Genomic DNA, 18,794 nt, shown 5'->3' with positions numbered 1-18,794 from the left:
TCTCAGAAGACACGATAGGAGATAGAAGGAGATATGCTATGTATAGCAAAGTATCTATGCATGACCATACTGAAAATAAGAAACCAACAAAACGCAAAGGTCTACCAAGAGGAGACCGGTTAAATCAACTCTGGTGCAGTTTATTACATAGGAACCTGGGCACCAACATAGAATTAAAGGTTACTAGGAAGCATGGGAGCCAAGTCCTAGGGCAAATTTGTTTCAAGATGAGGAAAACTCCAAGGAACCAGCACTCAAGTGATGAATATGCTTTTCAGGAAAGGAAAACATACTGATGAGGGTAACTGAGATCAAGGTCAAGACCCAAAGGCGGGCATTCAGCAGTAAGAAAGTGACGGAAGGGTCGAAGAGGCAGTACAGCGGGAAGAGTGCTTGTCTTGCTTGTGACAGACTAGGTTCAACCTTGGGAAAAATCAAGGAAGGACAGAGAGACAGTATGATGCAGAAGGTGCTTGCCTCGCATGCGGCGAACCCAGATTCCTTCCTGAAACCCCGAGTTCTCCAGGAGTGATCCCTAAGCACAGAGCCAGGAGTCAGACCTCAATACGGTTGGGTGTGGTCCCCAAACCAAAAACAAACCATAAAATCAAAAGAAACAAGTAGACTTCTCAAAGAGCTGTCTCAGGACAGTCATCGTGCAGTGTTCAGGAAGTTTAGTAAACACTGAGATAAAAGAAACCAGTCAAACAATCATGATCCCAAATGCCCACCGTACTGAGAACAAAGCTGTAGTCAAGGAGATATGCTATGTATAGCAAAGTATCTATGCATGACCATACTGAAAATAAGAAACCAACAAAACGCAAAGGTCTACCAAGAGGAGACCGGTTAGCAGTTGGGACAGAGCAAACGGTGTGGGCAAATAAAGATGTCTTGACTGCTGGCTAGGAAAAATGCGACAGTTATCTTTTAAGGAAAATAGCCACGAAATGAGATTTGCTGCATGCAGCCCACTCTAACCCATGGTGAGAAGAACTGCCACTAACTTCCTAAGGCAGGCATTGCTTTAGGGATGACAACATCCTCTTCAGGGGCCCAGGGGTTAGGGTACGTTTGACCCCCTAGAGCCACAGGGCCGTCTGCACCTCCTCAGGGCTGGATGGGTGCCGCCCCTGACTGTAAAATATATTTTTCACAGAAATGAAAGTTGATTGCAGAACGAACGAAACCTTGAGGTCAGAATTCACACAGAGATCACTTCTCTTTCTGTGAAGTAACTCATCATTTTAGAATCGAAAAAGAGAGCGCTGATCCTTGTGCCCAGGAGAGTGACGAGCTTCCCAGCAATCTGGTGATAAGCACCAGATTATTACATAGGAATTATTACATTGAAAACTCCCCGCCGCTGGAGCGATAGTACAGTTTGCCTTGCACGCAGCCAACCCGGGTTCAATTCTCAGCATCCCATATGGTCCCCCGAGCACCACCAGGAGTAATTCCTGAGTGTAAAGCCAGCAGTAACCTCTGTGCATCACCCAGTGTGACCCACACCCCACCCCACCACCACCTCCCCCCCAAAAAAAAAGAAAAAAGAAAACTCACGAGAAAAATCGTGAGCTATGAAGTGTGAGAACATCATGGCTTTAAAGTCCTGGCAGAGTGCTTTCCTTCCAAGGATGGTCCCTAAACAAGTTTCCTTGTAGAAATAATTTCTTGCATATTCAAAAATATACTGTCACTGTCATCCGCTGCTCATCGATTTGCTCGAGCGGTAAGTTTATTCAATACTTGTCTGTCTCCTAATTTATTCCATTTAGCAGTTCCATCCATGTTGTCGCTAAGTGCAAGATTTCATCTCTTTTTGTGTCTGGGTTGTGTCCCACTGTGAATATATGCCATGTCTTTTTTATCCACTGATCTGTCACTGGGCACTTTGGTTGTTTCTAAATGTTGGCTATTTTGAGTTGTGATGCAATGGGTGTATATACATACATACACATATACACACACATATATTCTAGACCAGTAAGTAGGCATAATTGGGAAAAACAGGAACATATTTACATAATTATTTAACGTTATGTATTATTTGGTGGCCTCACAAGTGGTACTTGGGAACGATTCTCATAGAAACTGTTTGAGAGTGTTTCTGTTTCTTCAATTGTTTTGAAGAGCCTGTTTTGGCAATAGATCCCCTTTAAAGGTTGGCAAGAACTCACTAGTGAATCCATCTGGGCCTGGACTTTTGTTTAGAGGAAGACTTTAGATTACCATTTCTATTTCCTTGATGGGCTGGAGTGATAGCACAGCGGGTAGGGCATTTGGTAGGGTGTTCGCCTTGCATGTGGCTGACATGGGTTCGATGCCTCCACCCCTACCAAGAGTATCTCGCCCCCATGGCAGAGCCTGGCAAGCTACCCGTGGCATATTCGATATGCCAAAAACAGTAAGAACAAGAATTACAATGGAGACATTACTGGTGCCCGCTCGAGCAAATTAAAAAATATAAATAAATTACAATAAAGAGAGAAACAAAAAATGTTTTCATTAAAGTCAGAATCTGTTCGGGCAGGAGTAACAGTACAGCAGGTAGGGTGCTTGCCTTGCATGTGTCCAACCAGGGTTCTATCCCCAGCATCCCACAGGGTCCTCTAAGGCTACTAGGTGCAGTTCCTGAGTGCAGAGCCAGGAGTAAGTTCTGAGCACCAATGGGTGTGGCCCAATTCCCCCAATAAGAGACTTTCCCCAAAAAGTCAGATTCTATTTTCGGCAATAGTCTCTCATCCTTATTCATTGTGTTTCATAGAATTACTAATTAAGGGTTGTTTTGTCCCTGAGGTAGAAATGCCATTCTATTACTGAAATAACTTGCTTAATTTGGAATTTAATTTTAAGCACACAGTAAGTGTACATTCCGTTTTCTGGGTGCCACTTGAAAGAGAAAAAAGATGCTAATTTTATTATTTTTTTTTTGTTAAGACTCTTAAGAATAACATTATTGTAGAAAAAAACACTGAAGCAATAAAAGTATAAAATTTTAAGAAAAAATCGGTCATCTGTACCACTACTACAAACTTTTCCCCCCTAAGAAAATGAATATAATAGATTAAAAATTCCTTCCTTTCTGATTCCACTTGCCAACATTTAAAAACCAAAACCAAAACAAAACAAAACAAAAAACCCACATAAACTTTTCACATAAGGGTCTAGAGCTACTTAATTTTGTGTTTAATTCAAAATCTGGAAAAAACCCGAATGCCCAAGAACAGATGACTGGCTAAAGAAACTTTGGTACATCTACACAACGGAATACTATGCAGCTGTCAGAAAAGACGAAGTCATGAATTTTGCATACAAGTGGATCAACATTGAAAGTGTCATGCTAAGTGAAATGAGTTAGAAAGAGAGACAGACATAGAAGAACTGCACTCATCTGTGGAATATAAAACAACAGAATGGAGGACTAACACCCAAGAATAACAGAAATAAGTACCAGATTTGCTCCATGGCTTGGAGACCAGCCTCACATGCTGGGGGAAAGGGCAGCTCAGATAGAGAAGGGAACACCAAGCAAAAATGTGGTGGGAGGACTCGTGTGGGATGGGAGAGGCATGCATGGAGCAGACTATAGACCGAACACACTGGCCACCCAAGACCTCCATTGCTAACCATAATGCCCAGAGGGAGAGAGGGAACAGAGGGGAATGCCCTGCCAAAGAGGTGGGGTGAGGAGGGAGATGGGGTGGGAGTGGGTGGGAGGGATGATGGGGTCATCAGCGGAGGACGGGCACTGGTGGAGGGATAGATACTCAAGCTGTATATGACTGAAACACAAGCACGAGAATATGTAAACCTGTATCTGTACCTCCACGGTGATTCATTAATTAAAAAAAAAATTTGTATGTCATTCTGGCTGAACCCACAATCCCCAGAAAATGTGCCAAATACTATTCTGGACATTTCTGTCAACTGGTGTTTCACAGGGAAACACAGGGAAATTCCGATCCGAGGACTGCGAGTAAGGCAGATGTCACTGTAAAAATGGAGTGAGGAGATGAGCATCCATTCCCCTAAGGAAGTCCTACAGATGACCGGCAGGTATATGAGAAGTGTGTCTCATCACTTATCAGGGAAACGCAAATCAAAACGACAAGGAGCGACAGGAGATGCTACCTGCGCACCAGTCAGAATGGCCTAGAGCAAGAGTACAAACAGCCGGTACTGATGGGGATGTGGTGAAGGAGAACCCTCACGCTCTGCTCGTGGGAATGCCGGGCTCAAACTCTATGGAAAACAGTAGGGGGGTTCTCAAGAGATTAAGAAGGTACGTATCACAGAACTATCACAGTATCCAGCAATTTCATTCGGCCATCTGGTCCCAAAACAAAAAAATTAACTCAGGAGGGTGATGCACACCACCTACAACCAGGGCAGCACAAAGTACAATGGCCAAGATCTAGAAACAGAGAGAAAGGAGGCGGTATATAAATACACACACACACACACACACACACACACACACACACACACACACACACGGGAATACTGTGCAGCTGTAAAGAAAGGTGCTACTGTAGATGGAGTCCGAGGGTATCACAAGAAATGGATTAAGGCAAAAGGAGATAGACAAGTATCAGACAGCACCTCGCTCGTGGTCTGCAGAGTAACAAAACAGTGCAACAGACAGTATCAAACGATGCCAAACCCTTTGACTCTGGTTACTAAGGAGTAAGAAAGTGGCTGGACAAGAAGTAATGCAAAGGCTTTGGGGGTAGTGAAGGTGCAGCTGACTTTTTATACCGAAAGCATAAACACGAACACTATTGGAACCATGAGAGAGAGAGAGAGAGAGAGAGAGAGAGAGAGAGAGAGAGATAGAGAGAGAGAAACCAACCAAGAGCAGCCCCGCAGGCGTGACCACAGGAGATAAACAGGGGGGAGAAGCCGACTGACTCAGGCTGCTGAGCCCTCGATGGCTCCAGCCCTGAAATTCGGATCATTCGAGTCCAATAAGCATCAGCTTCTCCCACTACTGGGTGGATTTTCTGTGCAACAAAGTCTCTGCCTTTCAAACAGACTCTGAGCATTAGATGGGAGGGTACCGCAATGTACTCATTTCCGTCCTCAGGACCTTTTAGCTACTAATTCTCAACAAAACTTTAATATAGATGCCATGGAGGACATAGTTAAGACAGAAGGCATGGCTGTCATCCTTTGGGAGGTGTGTCTTGGGCCAAAAATCTGGGAAATGAAGCTTCTGGGACGGTTCCCATCACCCCAGCTGATCAAAGTGACTCACTGCGCTTTAGTTCTGCACAAACACTGTGGCAATGCTCAAAATTTGTTTTCCTTGTGGAGGTGCAGGATTCTGGTACATTTGGCAGAGGGTGATTACATGACGAGCATCCACTAACTCCCCTCCCCCCAAACTGGGACTCTAATGAGCAAGTAGGTGATATGCTGTCACCACTTGTTGCTGGAAGAATGAAGAAAGTTGCGCCTTGCTTCCTTTGCACTGTGCCCTGCGGGGGTTTTGTTTGGCATCCCTTGGCTCTAAGAAGTCACAGTGGGGAGGACAACTGTGCACACAGTTCTCCTGACACATCGCCAACCAGGGGAATGTTCTTGGGGACTCCCCGGCATCAGCTGGCATCAGAAGTGCGGTTCCACTGCTGTGAGCGGTCAAAACCGCCCATGGGATCTGGAAACGACCAATCCAACACCAGGAGAGAGGCAGTGCCCGGCTCCCTCAGACGCCCTAGGCCATGCTGGGTCAAGGCCTCTGGGTTTTGTTTTTCTCTCCAGACGGGAGGAGGAGGAGTCCCATGTCTCTAAAGGCAAATGGACCAAAATGTGAGAGAGTTTGCACTGTATCTGTCCTTCAAGCGAACAGGAGTCATGAATCAAGTCCCAAGGCCAGAGCCAAGTTTCAGACAAGTCAGAGAAAAGAAGGGTGGGGACTTGCCAATGTTTTTTCTTCCCTGACCCCCCACCCCCACCCGCCTCACTCCAACCCCTCCTTCCTCTGCATCCCACCTAGAAGAAAGGGGGTCCGTCATGTTGAAAGGACGCGGGGCAGAGCCGGGAGATGCAGCCAAGAGGCCGGCAGGCCCGCCAGACACAGGCGGGTGTGGTCAGCCTGTGACAAGGGCACATTTCATCTCGCAGCCCTGTGGGGAGAGGTGGCAGGGCTGTAGGCAGGGAAGCGACAGGACCGAGTGTGGGTTCTATCGAGATCCGTATGACGGCGCCGTGGCTGGGAGGCTGGGAGAGGGAGCAAGGCCAGGAGCAACTGATACACGCCCCAGTCTGTAGCTGCAAACCCACACACTACACAGCCCCCGTGCAGCTGGTGTTATATCCCGGGGCATCTCCCAGGCCCCACTACGTTAAAAACGTCTACGTGAAAGGAAAATAAAAATTATTAAAGACTCAAACTAGGTGAGGGAGAAATCACGATGGGCTAGAGCGCAGGGGCTGCATGCAGGAGCTCCAAGCTAACCCTGGCATCTGTCTACGGTTCACTGAACACTGCCCGGAGTGACACTGGAGCACTGAAGCAGGAGCACTGCTGGGTGTGGTCCCCAGACAAAAAACTACAATGGGGGTCTGGAGAGACCCCACCACAGACAGGCCCCCAGGCACTGGGAGGGGTCACTCCTGAGCCAAGAGCCAGGAAGGAAGAGCCTGAGCACTACTGGGTGTGGCTCGAACCTCCCACCCCCGGACCCCAAAACCTAAAACAAAGTGAATCTGAATGGCTATCACTGGAGCAGCCATCTAATCATTCAAGTGATTTTAAAACACTGTGTTACAAGTCCTGTCAAAGTATATGCTAAGAACTGAAAGACATACAATATCTTTGCATATATTTGCTTATAGTAAGACACTCACAGCTTTACTGCTTATAAAACATAGTAAAACATAAGCAGTAAAGCTGTGAGTGTCAATTTGAAACTGTGGTGTATTTGATATGCCAAAAACAGCAACAACAAGCCTCACGATGGAGATGTTACTGATGCCCGCTCGAGCAAATGGATGAGCAACGGAGTGACAGTAAACACATGTGATATATGCGTGTGTCAGAATAAAGTTGTTAGGTATTGAGATTTTCAGTCTCAGGAAAAGAAGACAAAGGTGAAAGAAATCACCCCCTTTCCTAAGGGGGTGACACCAGGGCTGGCAGCAGGCCTGCAATTCGCTCTCTTACCAAGAAACAGTGGCAATGTCATCAAATTACCTTAGAAACAATAGGTCACCTGGCAAACAAACTAATCCTATTTTCTCCTGGGAGAGCCCTTACTCATGGAATGCTTGAGCAGGATCGACTCAATCTGTCTAGACTTACTAAGACATCTTAAACTACTGGTTGCAATCCCATATGGAGGGTGGGGGTTCTCGAAAAATCTGGTCAACAGTTAAAGATTTCTGAGTGTGCTATTCAAAACCAGATGCATAATACATCTGAAGAGTTTGTGGCAATGCTCATTCATGTTGCATTTTTCTGGTGAAAAAGGGCCAGGAGGGGTTAGAACAATTTTACAGAGGTTAGGGAATTCGCTTTATATACAGCACACCTCGTTCAACACCCAGCATCCTATAGGATTCCCCAAGCCCTTCTAAGAGTGATTTCTGAATGCGGGAATAAACTCTGAGCACCGCTAGGTGTGGTCCACCTCCCCAAAACAACAAAAAAAGGGGGTCACGAGTGGAAAAAGTTTAAAAAAAAACCTGGGTTAGAGTATATGCACTATGAAGAGATTTATGTATTTCACAAAGCATGACATACTAGAGGGAGGGAACACACACACACACACACACACACACTCTCTCTCTCTGTCTCTCTCTCTCTGTCTCTCTCTTTCTCTGTCTGTCTGTCTGTCTCTCTCTCTCTCTGCAGTTCCTAGAGAACAAACTAGAAATTTCCCACAACCAAAATAGCTCGTTTCGTGGAAGTCACACTCCATGTGCACGCAGAGCCCTCGTATGTTAACATACGGGCGCCAGCACACCCCAGCAGAGGCTGGGCAGGAACTGGGAACCGCTCACTCATGGTGTTTTCTGCACTTGCCCCGAATCTTGTGAAAATTGCATCTCTGGAAAAAATTCACCGGGCTCCATATTGGGGAAGAGCGCTGATTCTCATGATTTCCATTTGTCAATTCCGCTCTTTGCTCCACCTCACCTATAGTACTGAGTCTGGCCTGAAAGGCTCAGTAAGAGGGAGACACCTCCCAGTCCTGTCAGCCAAGAAGGTCTGTCAGAAATGACAACTCAGTCACACTGCATCCCCTGACGCCCAGAGGACCTAAATGCGATTTCTTGGTTTTGTCTGGTTTGGGGGTTACACCTGAGAAATTTACCTTTGCAAGGTGGGGAGGAGGGCGGGAGACTCTGTAGGGCTTGGGGGAACCATGTAGTGTTAGGAATTTCAAAATGAATTCTGAGGCTTCTGCATGTAAAGCATGCATCCAAGCCCTCTGAGACAACTAAAACAACCTCTTTTTTTTTTTTCTTTTTGGGTCACACCAGGCAATGCACAGGGGTCACTCCTGGCTCTGCACTCAGGAATTACCCCTGGCGGTGCTCAGGGGACCATATGGGATGCTGGGAATCGAACCTGGGTTGGCTGCATGCAAGGCAAACGCCCTACCCGCTGTGCTATCGCTCCAGTCCACAAAAGCTTACTCATAAATACAAAATACTTGAAATAAAAAATTTTTTAGAAGCTCAAATCTGAGGGCCAAGGATTAAATGTGGTGCTAAGAGCACTTGCTTTGCACGTGTAAGGCCCTGGGTTTGATCCCAACCACCACACACATTTACACAGGTGCGCATGCACACACGTACACACACACACTCGCGCGCACACACACACACACACACACACACACACACACACACACACATGCGCGCACGCATTCTGAATGTGGATAAATTCCCAAGGTAGTTAAGTAAGTGGCAACAGAGTTATCTTTGAAAGAAATAAAGGTGGGAAAATTGATGAAAAAGAAGAGAGAAAAGACAGTTTTTAAGGGATGGGTATTTTGCACACTTGGTTGTGATAAAAATCAACTTTTAAATGGAAAAGCACAGGATGTTAAGAAAGTAAAAATTCAAAAGAGGATTAAAATTTACGTAAGTTTCAAGAGGCGAGGGATAAGCACCTGAGTCAAATTACCTAGGATGACTGAAAAGGCTATTACAGTCTATATTACAGTCTAGAAAATCCTGTGCAACTACTCTATCAATTATACGCAGTTAATCAGTAGAACCAAGACTTCTTCAGCAACGTCATTCTACACTCATTTTAAGATGTCAGTGACTTCAATCCCAAAGCAAACCGAAGCAAAGAAACTGTCCAAACTACCTGGCTTCTGTACTTCCGTTACTTCTTCATAGTCCTTGTTGTCTGGATTTGCAGAGTCCAGAAAGCTGAGTTCTTCGGAGACAGCTTCCTCGTCTGGGATCCGGAGGGTGTCCTCTTCCGGAAGAGACGACTCCAAATCGGATTCTTCTGAGTCAAGAAACAGCTGCCCAGCCACTACTCTGCCTGCTGCGCTGTGGTCTTTTACGGACTCATCTGATGGCAAAGAAGTCTGAGAATATAAAGCATTTTATACTCAATAGTACCAGGGCTCACTCCCACCTAACTCGACCCTAACTTCTACTAATCTCGCTGTATTTCGGCTCCTTGAATGCGCCATCCAAACATATTTTTTTCTTTCTAGTGAAGAAAAATATTTCTATTGAAGAGGCATGTCCATGCTAAGGAGAAGATGGGGTTATTTAGAGAGAGAGAGAGAAAAAAAAAAGAGAGTCCCACAAAGTAGGTGAAATTATACTCTGGAGCTGGGCAGTGGCTGACTCAGCATGGAACACGGCCCTGGGAACTCAGTTCTATGGCTTTGGTACATGCCTGTCACAGGCTTTCATCAGCAACCAGGGCTTTTGAAAAAAATTTTTTTCTGTACCAGGGATTAACCTGGGGTCTTGTACATGGAAGGCAAAGCACTCGACTATTTTATTTTCTTTTACATTCCTAGACTTTCCATTTGAACTTAGATGTTGTGGTCATCAAGAAGCCTTTCTTAATTTCCAAAGCCCGGATTGGGGTTTTTCCTTTCGTTCTCACAATGGGTGTTTATACTTTGCCTATCACGGTCCTGCACTATCCCTTCCTGCTTCTTGTCTACATTCCCGCTAATCCAGGAATCGGGGGGATCATAACTGATCTGGGACTTGGATAGCTAAATAATAAGCTTTATTCACCTGCTCAAACAATTTAAGTGTATTAACTTGTAATTCTTTTGGTGGTGAGGGGAAACCTAGTGGAAATGAATGATACTTCAAAAATTTTTAAAAAAAATAAAAAGGGGGAAATAAAATCATCTTTCAAAAGCAATAAAAATCTTACTATATTAAAGCTCTTGAATGCATACACACAGCACATATGTTAGCTGATATTAGATTTAAAATTAATACTTGAAAAAAATTATTCATTTTCCTTAGGTCCGTAATAGTCTTTCCCTAGAAGAACTAGAATTAATGTGGGCACTAGCAATCTATTTTTTTAAATCTCAATTCTATTGCTAAAAAGAGATCTTATATCCTTTCTAATAAGCATAACATTGGTCATGAAATATTAGTTCAACGCAAAATTTACTACATACCTTGGAATCTAAGGATTCATCCTGGCCACCTTCTTCATCTGCAAAGAAATGTGAAATAATTTAGTCATCTTTCTTGTATTATTCTTGTGTTTGGGACTCCACCTGGCAGTGCTCAGGGCTCACTCCTGGCAGGGCTTGAGGAAACACCAAGAGTGCTGGGATTAAACCCAGGTCAGTGGCGTGCAACGAACCTACTGCTGGACTCGCTCCCCAGTTACAGGTATTACTGAAAGAAAACACTTGATAAGCACAACAAACAACACACACTGAATATTAAATCTAAAACGACCCACAAATTGATTTCAGCAACTACTTAGAAAAATTAAGAGAAGTTTAGAACCAGTTGTTTTCTTTCACCAGGAAAAGACGAGCTTCATCTGCTACACAGGCACGGGCCCCATGGCCCCAAAACGGGACACCTCTTAAGGAAACATCTCATCCCTGGGTACGCAACTGGTCCACGGCGGTCAGTGAGCTTTCCACTTTGTAAATATAATCTTCTGATGTAGGATTTCACCTGTTCTCCTCCCCTACTCAGAATTTAGACCTAGTGGTTGTGACTACTTTACAATGCACTAAGATGACTAAAGAAGGGAACAAAGGGGGGGGGGGAACAAAAAAAAAAAAAGGGAACTAAGGATTATTTGCCCGAAAAGTCACTGGTTAAGATTTTTAGAGTTTGTGTTTCATTTTATCGAAAAGATAACCAGATATGGGATACAGGTGAGAAGTGTTATCACATGCTCAGGTACTCATGAGATCTGATTAAGTAGATAAAAGAATTCAAGCATAGAAATAAATGGAGTTTTTAGTTATACATTTTTTTCCATATTCATGTTACTTTGACTTAGATCTGTTGTGTTAATTCATGTGTTTTTTCTGTTTCTTTTTGGGGGCCACACCCAGTGGTGCTCAGGCTTCCTCCGGGCTCTGCACTCAGGAATTACTCCGGGTGGCGCTTAGGGGACCATATGGGACGCCGGGGAGCAAACCTGGGTGGGCCGAGTGCCTGGCAAGCCCCCAGCCTGCTGTACTATCACTTTGGCCCCTATGTTAATCAATCTTTCTATCTTTTCCTATTACTACTTCTTCCTGGCCTCTGGAAATTCCTTAGCTCGTTTTGTTTTTAGATTTTCTGGGTCAAACTGGTGGTGCTTAGGGCTCACTCCTGGCTCTGTCATCAGAGTTTACTTTTGGCCAGGCTCGAGGTTCACCACGGAGAGCTGGGGGATCAAACCGGGGAGGCGGTGTGCAAGGCAAGCGCCCTACTGACTGTACTATCTCGCCATCCCTGGCCTCTTCCATTTCTATTTCTTGCTAGCCAAAACACATTTTATGTCTAATCGGTGGAGAGAAGAGTATTGCAGTACCAATTTCACAGCGTCTGTAGCGTTTAGGCAGGTGCCAAACAAAACTCATTTCCCTGCGACCTTCTTCACAGGTGTGGCCCCGCCCCCTGCCATTTTCTAATATAATAGTTCAGATTTCACTCTCCACAAATCTCTGCACCAAGGGACACATGTATCTCTTTTAAATAGGAAAGCTACGTCGTCACAGATACTAACAAACTTATCAAGAGTAAACATGAAATGTGTACACGCACATTGTATATGCCCAACTTTTGAACTTTAGTTAGTAACGTGGATACCTGTGAAGAAAGAAATATGTATGTTTGAGACACTACAAGCAGCTAGGTGTCAGTGTTTTTGAATTCCAAGAGATGTGGACGCTTGTGACATCAGGCTTATTTCACCTGAATTGCATCATGCTTCTCTCTCCTTGCCTCATGAACTAGAATCACATACAAGGGGGTACTGACAAATAGGAATTCACTCTCCTTTACTAAACTGGGAAAGCCTAATCCAGATGGCAGTCTTACAGCATAAGCGAGCTTCTTTATCAAGCTGATAAATCCATTTACGTGAATACACCACACTTTTACAGGTACCACTCTACATGAAACACTGTTGGAGAGGTTGCCTAGTGACTTCTGATATGCAGCAGTCAGGTAAGATGCTACAACTATGCATGATAAAAAGCAAAGCATAACACTTTTATCACAACACAGGTATGAAGCAACCAAAAAAAAAATAGCAAAATTCTTCCATAAAGTTAGGAATTTCTCCCTCAACAGTATCACCTCCATAATACAACTGGCTTTCTTTGACTTTGGTAATTGTGTGCCTTTCTGTGGAAAAAGAGACCAATTTTCGTCTTTATTATATCAGTGAAGAAAAGGGCAAGGTGTCAGACACACTCCTCTGGGCTAAGTGATCATTACACAATCATTTCCCCACTTGTGATGCAAATCCCCAAGACGGATGAGCCTTCCAACCCATCTGGAGGGCTGAGGGCTGAGACAGGGAGCACAGGCTTGCAGTGCAGGTGCTGGCAGCCCCAGGACTCCCCAGGAGAAACCCAACACCAGTGGCTCCGAGCCTCACGCCACACACTGCTAACCCCCCTCGAAAGCCAAGCAGTTTGGCAGGAAGCGGCCAAGACATTCTAGGGGCCACAGACATAGGGCTGGAGAACCTGGGACGTTCAAGGGTACTTGGTCCCCCGGAGCACCAGTTTGGGATTAACTGTGCACGGTCCTGCTACGCATCACCACTGGGCATGGACCCCGAACCAAGAGACCAGACATTCTGTCTTCTGCTTTGCCAGGGAAAGTCTGGGTGACTCCCAGACCACTTCTCATTCCTCCTATACACTCAATTATTCCAAAGAGGTTTAAGCAGGCCCGAGGACATGCACTGTCCCTCCAACCCCTGGCCCTGCGTGGTCCCAGAGCGCAGCCAGAGCAGCTCCCGAACACAGAGGCCAAAGCAGTCCCCGAGCACTGTCAGCTGTGGCCCAAAACATGAACAGAAAGAAAATGGAGAGCACGTGGCCAAGGGGATGGCTGATACAAGCTCACACGGTCAGTATTTCCTCAACTGGCCCAAGGGCGTTAAGGGAACGCTGGCTGTCAGCTGCCCTAGTGTCTGAAGGCAGGCCTCCTTAGTATTTTCACTCTACTGGCCCTGCCTCTCTCCACTAGGGCAATCTTACGTGAGCCTGTCTGTAAATATAGAAACCAGATGTACAAAATCAAGTATTTACTGACAGCAAACCACAAGTTTATTTTACAACAAAATATTGAAAAGTTGTATGACATAGGTCACAGCCCAGTTGCAGGAACTAAAATTTACGGCACGAAAGAACAGTCACGTCCTATGGAGTGTCCGGGAGAGCTGAGGAAGCTCCCACAGGGTTCAGCTCTCACCGTGCGTGACTTACTTCTAACTTGGTGCTTCGGGATCACGCCTGCGGCAGCTCAGTGGCTGGGCTGGCTGCGTGTGTGCAAGGCCAGGGCCCTACCCACTGTACTACCTTGCTGCCCCTAAGCCACCAGAGCCCTAAATCTTAAATCTCTGCCTTTAGGGGAAAAAAAACTCTACTAGAAGTGAATTTCTGCACGCCTCTAAAACTAGCAAGATGTTGAATAACAGCTGCCAATAGTGATCAAACCAAGGTAGCTCTGATGAGCAATGATACTCTACCCAGTAAGAAACGTAACTTGAGGTCTGGAGAGCGAGGTCGCTGAGCGGGAGAACCGGAGTGGCAAGCAGGAGGCCCGGGTCCCAAAGCTGGCACCGCCAAGTCCCCGAGCAGGGCCAGGAGTGACCTCGAGCACGGATCTGGACGCTGCTGGAAGCAGCCCACCCCGAAACCCAAACAAACAAAAATAATGCAACTTGACCCCGATGTGTACGGGGATGAAGGGTTGATTTTCCCACGCAGCAACCCTGGCCGGGCCCCGGTACTGCATGCTCTACATCACGGGATGTAGCCCTGGACACCCCCAGACACCGGGGTGGCTCTTTTGGCCCCTGGCACTACAGGGTCCAAACGGCACCACATCCTTGGGTCCGTGCACTGTGTGGCCCAGTGGCCGAACATAATCAGGTGGTCCCCTGTGCTATGGGACGTCCCCAGGCCCTGAAAGAAATGCAACTTGACCCCCAAGCCACTAACATTTAAGCTCCAAGTCAACATGATATCACTGTCACTGTCACTGTCATCCCGTTGCTCATTGATGTGTTCGAGTGGGCACCAGTAACGTCTCTCATTGAGAGGCTTATTGTTACTGTTTTTGGCATATCCAATACGCAAGGGGTAGCTTGCCAGGCTCTGCCGTTCAGGCTCGATACTCTCGATAGCTTGCCGGGCTCTCCGAGAGGGGCAGAGGAACCGAACTCGGGTCGGCCGCGTGAAAGGCGAACGCCCAACCACTGTGCTATCACTCCAGGCCAACATGATATCATGATAAAAAAAACCACATTTTTTTCAATAGGAGCAAATCTTCAAATTTAAACTTAAAAAACTATAGAAGCTAGCAACTTATATCATCAATATGAGAGCCAACTGTTGGGCTGGAGCACCCCAGCACCCCATATCGTCCCCCGAGCACCACCAGGAGTGACCCCAAGCACAGAGCCAAGAATAAGCCTTGAGCCTTGCTGGGTATAGCCCGAAAACACAAAAAGTATCTGCTGAAAACAAAACAAAACAAAACAAAATATGTACTCAATATAGAAAACTCACATGAAGTTTTCCCATATTTTAACTTCATGTAAGTCACATACTGCCTTTACTACCTGCAACATACAAACATTTAAACTGTTTTATTGTAGATTGTCTCTGCCAAAGAAATGTTGGTGGGGGGAGAGGGGGCTATGGGGAAGTCAGACAAACACTGGGTTAAGGTGCTTCCTTGCCTGCAAGTGATCTGAGTTCAGTAGCTGAGCAGAGCTGAGTAGCTCAAGAGCAATGCCAGTTGTGGCTTCAAGGCCCCTCCCAAAACATGCTTTGGCCCAGTGTAACTATGATGGGAATCAGAGCAGACTGTTCTTGAACCCAGTACTCGTTTCCCGCATTAATATGACCCAAGGATTAAGACTTCAGCGTCAGTAACAACAGCTTCCTATTCTAGAGTCCTGAGAACCTCAACTGTTGATTAAATGACTTCCCCAAGTATCACCATCATGGGTATGGAGAGCAATAGCACAGCGGGTAGGGCGTTTGCCTTGCACGCGGCTGACTCGGGTTCAAATCCCGGCATCCCACATGGTCCCCTGAACACCGCCAGGAATGATCCCTGAATGCAAAGCCAGGAGTAACTCCTGAGCATCGCTGGGGTGACCCCCCCAAAAAAAAGCAAAACAAAACAAAACAACCATGAAATCTAGGCAAAGAATGATAGAGGAAAGTGTCTGCATGCCGGAATTTTCTTTACATCTACAAACTGAAATCAAAGGGATACATGCTACAGTCTTGACACCAGATTCCAAAGTTGAAAATGAAGAATCACTTATTGAGTTTGTTAAGCTACAGATTAGCCCTACTGTTTCAGATCTAAAACTGCATTTTGAAACAAATCTTTAGAGGATTTCTGAGGCAGGTGGTCCAAGGTTCACCAAATTCCCTACCCTGCATTACATACGCAATAGTTGCAGTTCCTGCTTCTGCTGAGAAATAACTACTAGCTGTGCTTAAGAGTTAGGTGAAGTTTTCAGCCTTCGAGCATGGAGGCAGACCATCAATAAAAAAGGGGGGGGGTGTTACAAAGCATAATGTTAACAGTAAAGCTACAAACATATGCTTGCTTGTTGCTTCCGAAATAATATCTCAAACCACATTATGGATAGAATTTTAGGTTTAGGCCTATTTTAGCAGCAGAATGACGCTACGGCATTGACTTACAACTAGGACAGATAATCTGGGGACTCAAATAACCATCTGGGAAATATTCTGTTGGGGAAAAAAAAAAAGTTGACATTTATACTCTGCCTTGTTCTACAAAATTTAAAGCCACAGGCAGCTGCCTTGCTAACTGAAACCGACTAAAATGCAAAAGCTTTATGTTTCTTTACCAACACACTCAAAATAGACGCTTTCAGACCTAAGCAAACACTTAAAAAAAAAAAAGCAGCAGCAGCAGCTATCTTCAGAAGCAGCAGAGTATTAATCAACAGCTTAGAAAAATCGATTCAAAAACCACATACGTCTCCTGCACATAGAAAGACTTAAAATTAAAACTAGGTGCGATTAATTTAAAATCGACAGAGACCCAAAGTCCCTAAAAAAAAATAAAATTTAAAAAATGTAAAAAATACCCAAGTGTCAACAGACATGCAGCAAGTCGAGGCACCTTTCTCGGGAACTAGTCAAAGGTGGGCGGCGGCGGGGCTGACCACACCAGATGTGCACTTGGCCGGAGAGAGACCCGGAGATCCGCCGGGCTGCTGGACAAACGGCCCAAACCACTGTCCACATCCTGGTGCGGCCGGCCCCGTCCCTGCCCGGTGACAGCGCGGACACGCCGCCCGCCGGATTGCTCCATCCCCGAGCCCCGTGCGGCAGAGAAGGGGAGTCGAGGCTCCGCTCCCCCCAGGGCGCAGCTGTCACCGCGCGTCTCAGCCGGCAGCCCGGGTCCGTGCCCGGGTCCCTCACCTGTCCTGGAAAGTTGGTGGGGCGGCGAGGGGTGCGCAGGGTGACCGCCCCTCCTGCCCCTCCCCTCCCCGGCTCCCTGCAACCACCCCCTCGGACCCAAGTCAAGCCAAGTCCAAAGAAGCCCCGCGAGTGACAGGTGCGTGCGTGCGTGGTGTGTCCGCAGAGGGAGCCCCCCCACAGTTGGAGCCCCCACGGCCCAGCTCTGGGACAGAGGCCATGGGGTGGGGGGCGGGGGTGCCGGGGCGGGGTGCGGGGTGCGGGGTGGGGGGGGGCGTTGGTTCCGGGCCTCCGGCCCGAGGGGGCGGATACTGACCCGAGGACGCCGAGGCCGAACCCAGCAACACAGCACAGAGCAGCAGCGTCAGTCCGAGCCACACCCGCATCCTGCTCTCGGGGCCGCTGCCACCCCCTGGAGCTGCCGCTGTCGCCGCTGCCACCGCCACCAACTCAGCCACCGCCACCGCCTCGCCGTTGCTCTTCCTGCTCGGCTCTCCTTCCTCCGCCCCTTCCCAGGCCTCCCTGCCCCAGCGCCGGACCAATCCGCGGCCGCCGTCGTGGGCCGCCCGTCCAATCCCCGCCGTCTGCGCGCCCGCATTCTAGCCCCGCCCCCCGGGTCACGCACCGGCCAATGAGGATTCGAGCCTCCCACACCGCCTCTCCCGGTTGGGCCACGGCCTCACCGACATGGCCCCAGGTAATTGGGCGCCGCTGGGTTCAACCACTCCGCAATTAGAGCGTGAGTGCAGGACTGGCGAGGGGCGCGAGCCAAGCCGGACTACATTTCCTACAATGCACTTCGCGCTCCTCCTGCCGCGTGCGCTCTTGGGAAATGTAGTTACGTTCTGGGGGAGCTTTCCAAGTGCGGGCGGTGTGTGGAAGTTTGGAACTCGGCTAGCATCTGGACTCAAGGCCATGTAGCGCATGCTTTTTTTGTTTGTCTTTTAAGACTAAATATCAAGACGCTCACACTTTAAGTTTAAGCGCTTGTCATGTGGAAGTTCCTGTTTCTCTTTGTTTTATTTAGACTTTTTTTTTTTTTTTTTTTTTTTAGTTGGACACCGTGATGGGAACATTGAGGGCCAATACAACTGCTAGGCTGAATTTGAAAACAGTTTTACTTTTTGGGTCACACCTGGCAATACACAGGGGTTACTCCTGGCTTTTTCACTCAGGAATTACTCCTGGCAGTGCTCAGGGGACCATATGGGATGCTGGGAATCGAACCTGGGTCGGTTGCGTGCAAGGCAAATGCCTTACCCGCTGTGCTATTGCTCCAGCCCCACAATTTTAACTGAGATAAAATACTGCCATTTACACTGGGCTGGAGAAATAGTACAGCGGGGAGGGCACTTGCTCTGCAAGTGGGTGACCTGGGTTTGGTCCCCAGGGCACTGCCAGGAGTGAACCCTGAACACAGAGCCTGGAGTAAGCCCTGAGTACCACCAGGTGGCTTGAAACTAAAAATACAAAACAAAGCAGAACAAAAACAAAACAAAAAAACTACCATATATATGGAAACCAGGATGTAACTCACTACCATCCTTCCTTAATGGACCAAATGAAAAGACACTATCTCCATCCAGATACTTTCACTGCTAGCTAGCTTCAAGTTTTTTCAGGCCCATGGGATACTCCACTGGAAAACGTGCCAACAGCTGTTTG

At 46.9% G+C, this 18,794-nt stretch overlaps 1 protein-coding gene across 1 annotated transcript in view; it reads right to left on the bottom strand.

Annotated features, from left to right (window-relative positions):
- SEL1L (SEL1L adaptor subunit of ERAD E3 ubiquitin ligase) overlaps positions 1-17,623 on the bottom strand; it is a 62,025-nt gene extending 44,402 nt beyond the window's left edge. The window contains exons 1-3 of the mRNA XM_055130927.1: positions 17,446-17,623; positions 10,635-10,672; positions 9,332-9,560 (exon numbers count right to left, since the gene is read on the bottom strand). Of these exons, the coding sequence (XP_054986902.1) occupies positions 9,332-9,560; positions 10,635-10,672; positions 17,446-17,515 (337 nt within the window). The 5' untranslated portion in view covers positions 17,516-17,623. The remainder of the gene's footprint in view (positions 1-9,331; positions 9,561-10,634; positions 10,673-17,445) is intronic.
- Between the last annotated feature and the right edge of the window lie 1,171 nt (positions 17,624-18,794).

Source organism: Sorex araneus, chromosome 3, assembly GCF_027595985.1.
Source record: "Sorex araneus isolate mSorAra2 chromosome 3, mSorAra2.pri, whole genome shotgun sequence".
In the NCBI taxonomy this organism is placed as follows: Eukaryota; Metazoa; Chordata; class Mammalia; order Eulipotyphla; family Soricidae; genus Sorex; species Sorex araneus.
This window is presented reverse-complemented; position numbering and strand designations above follow the sequence as displayed.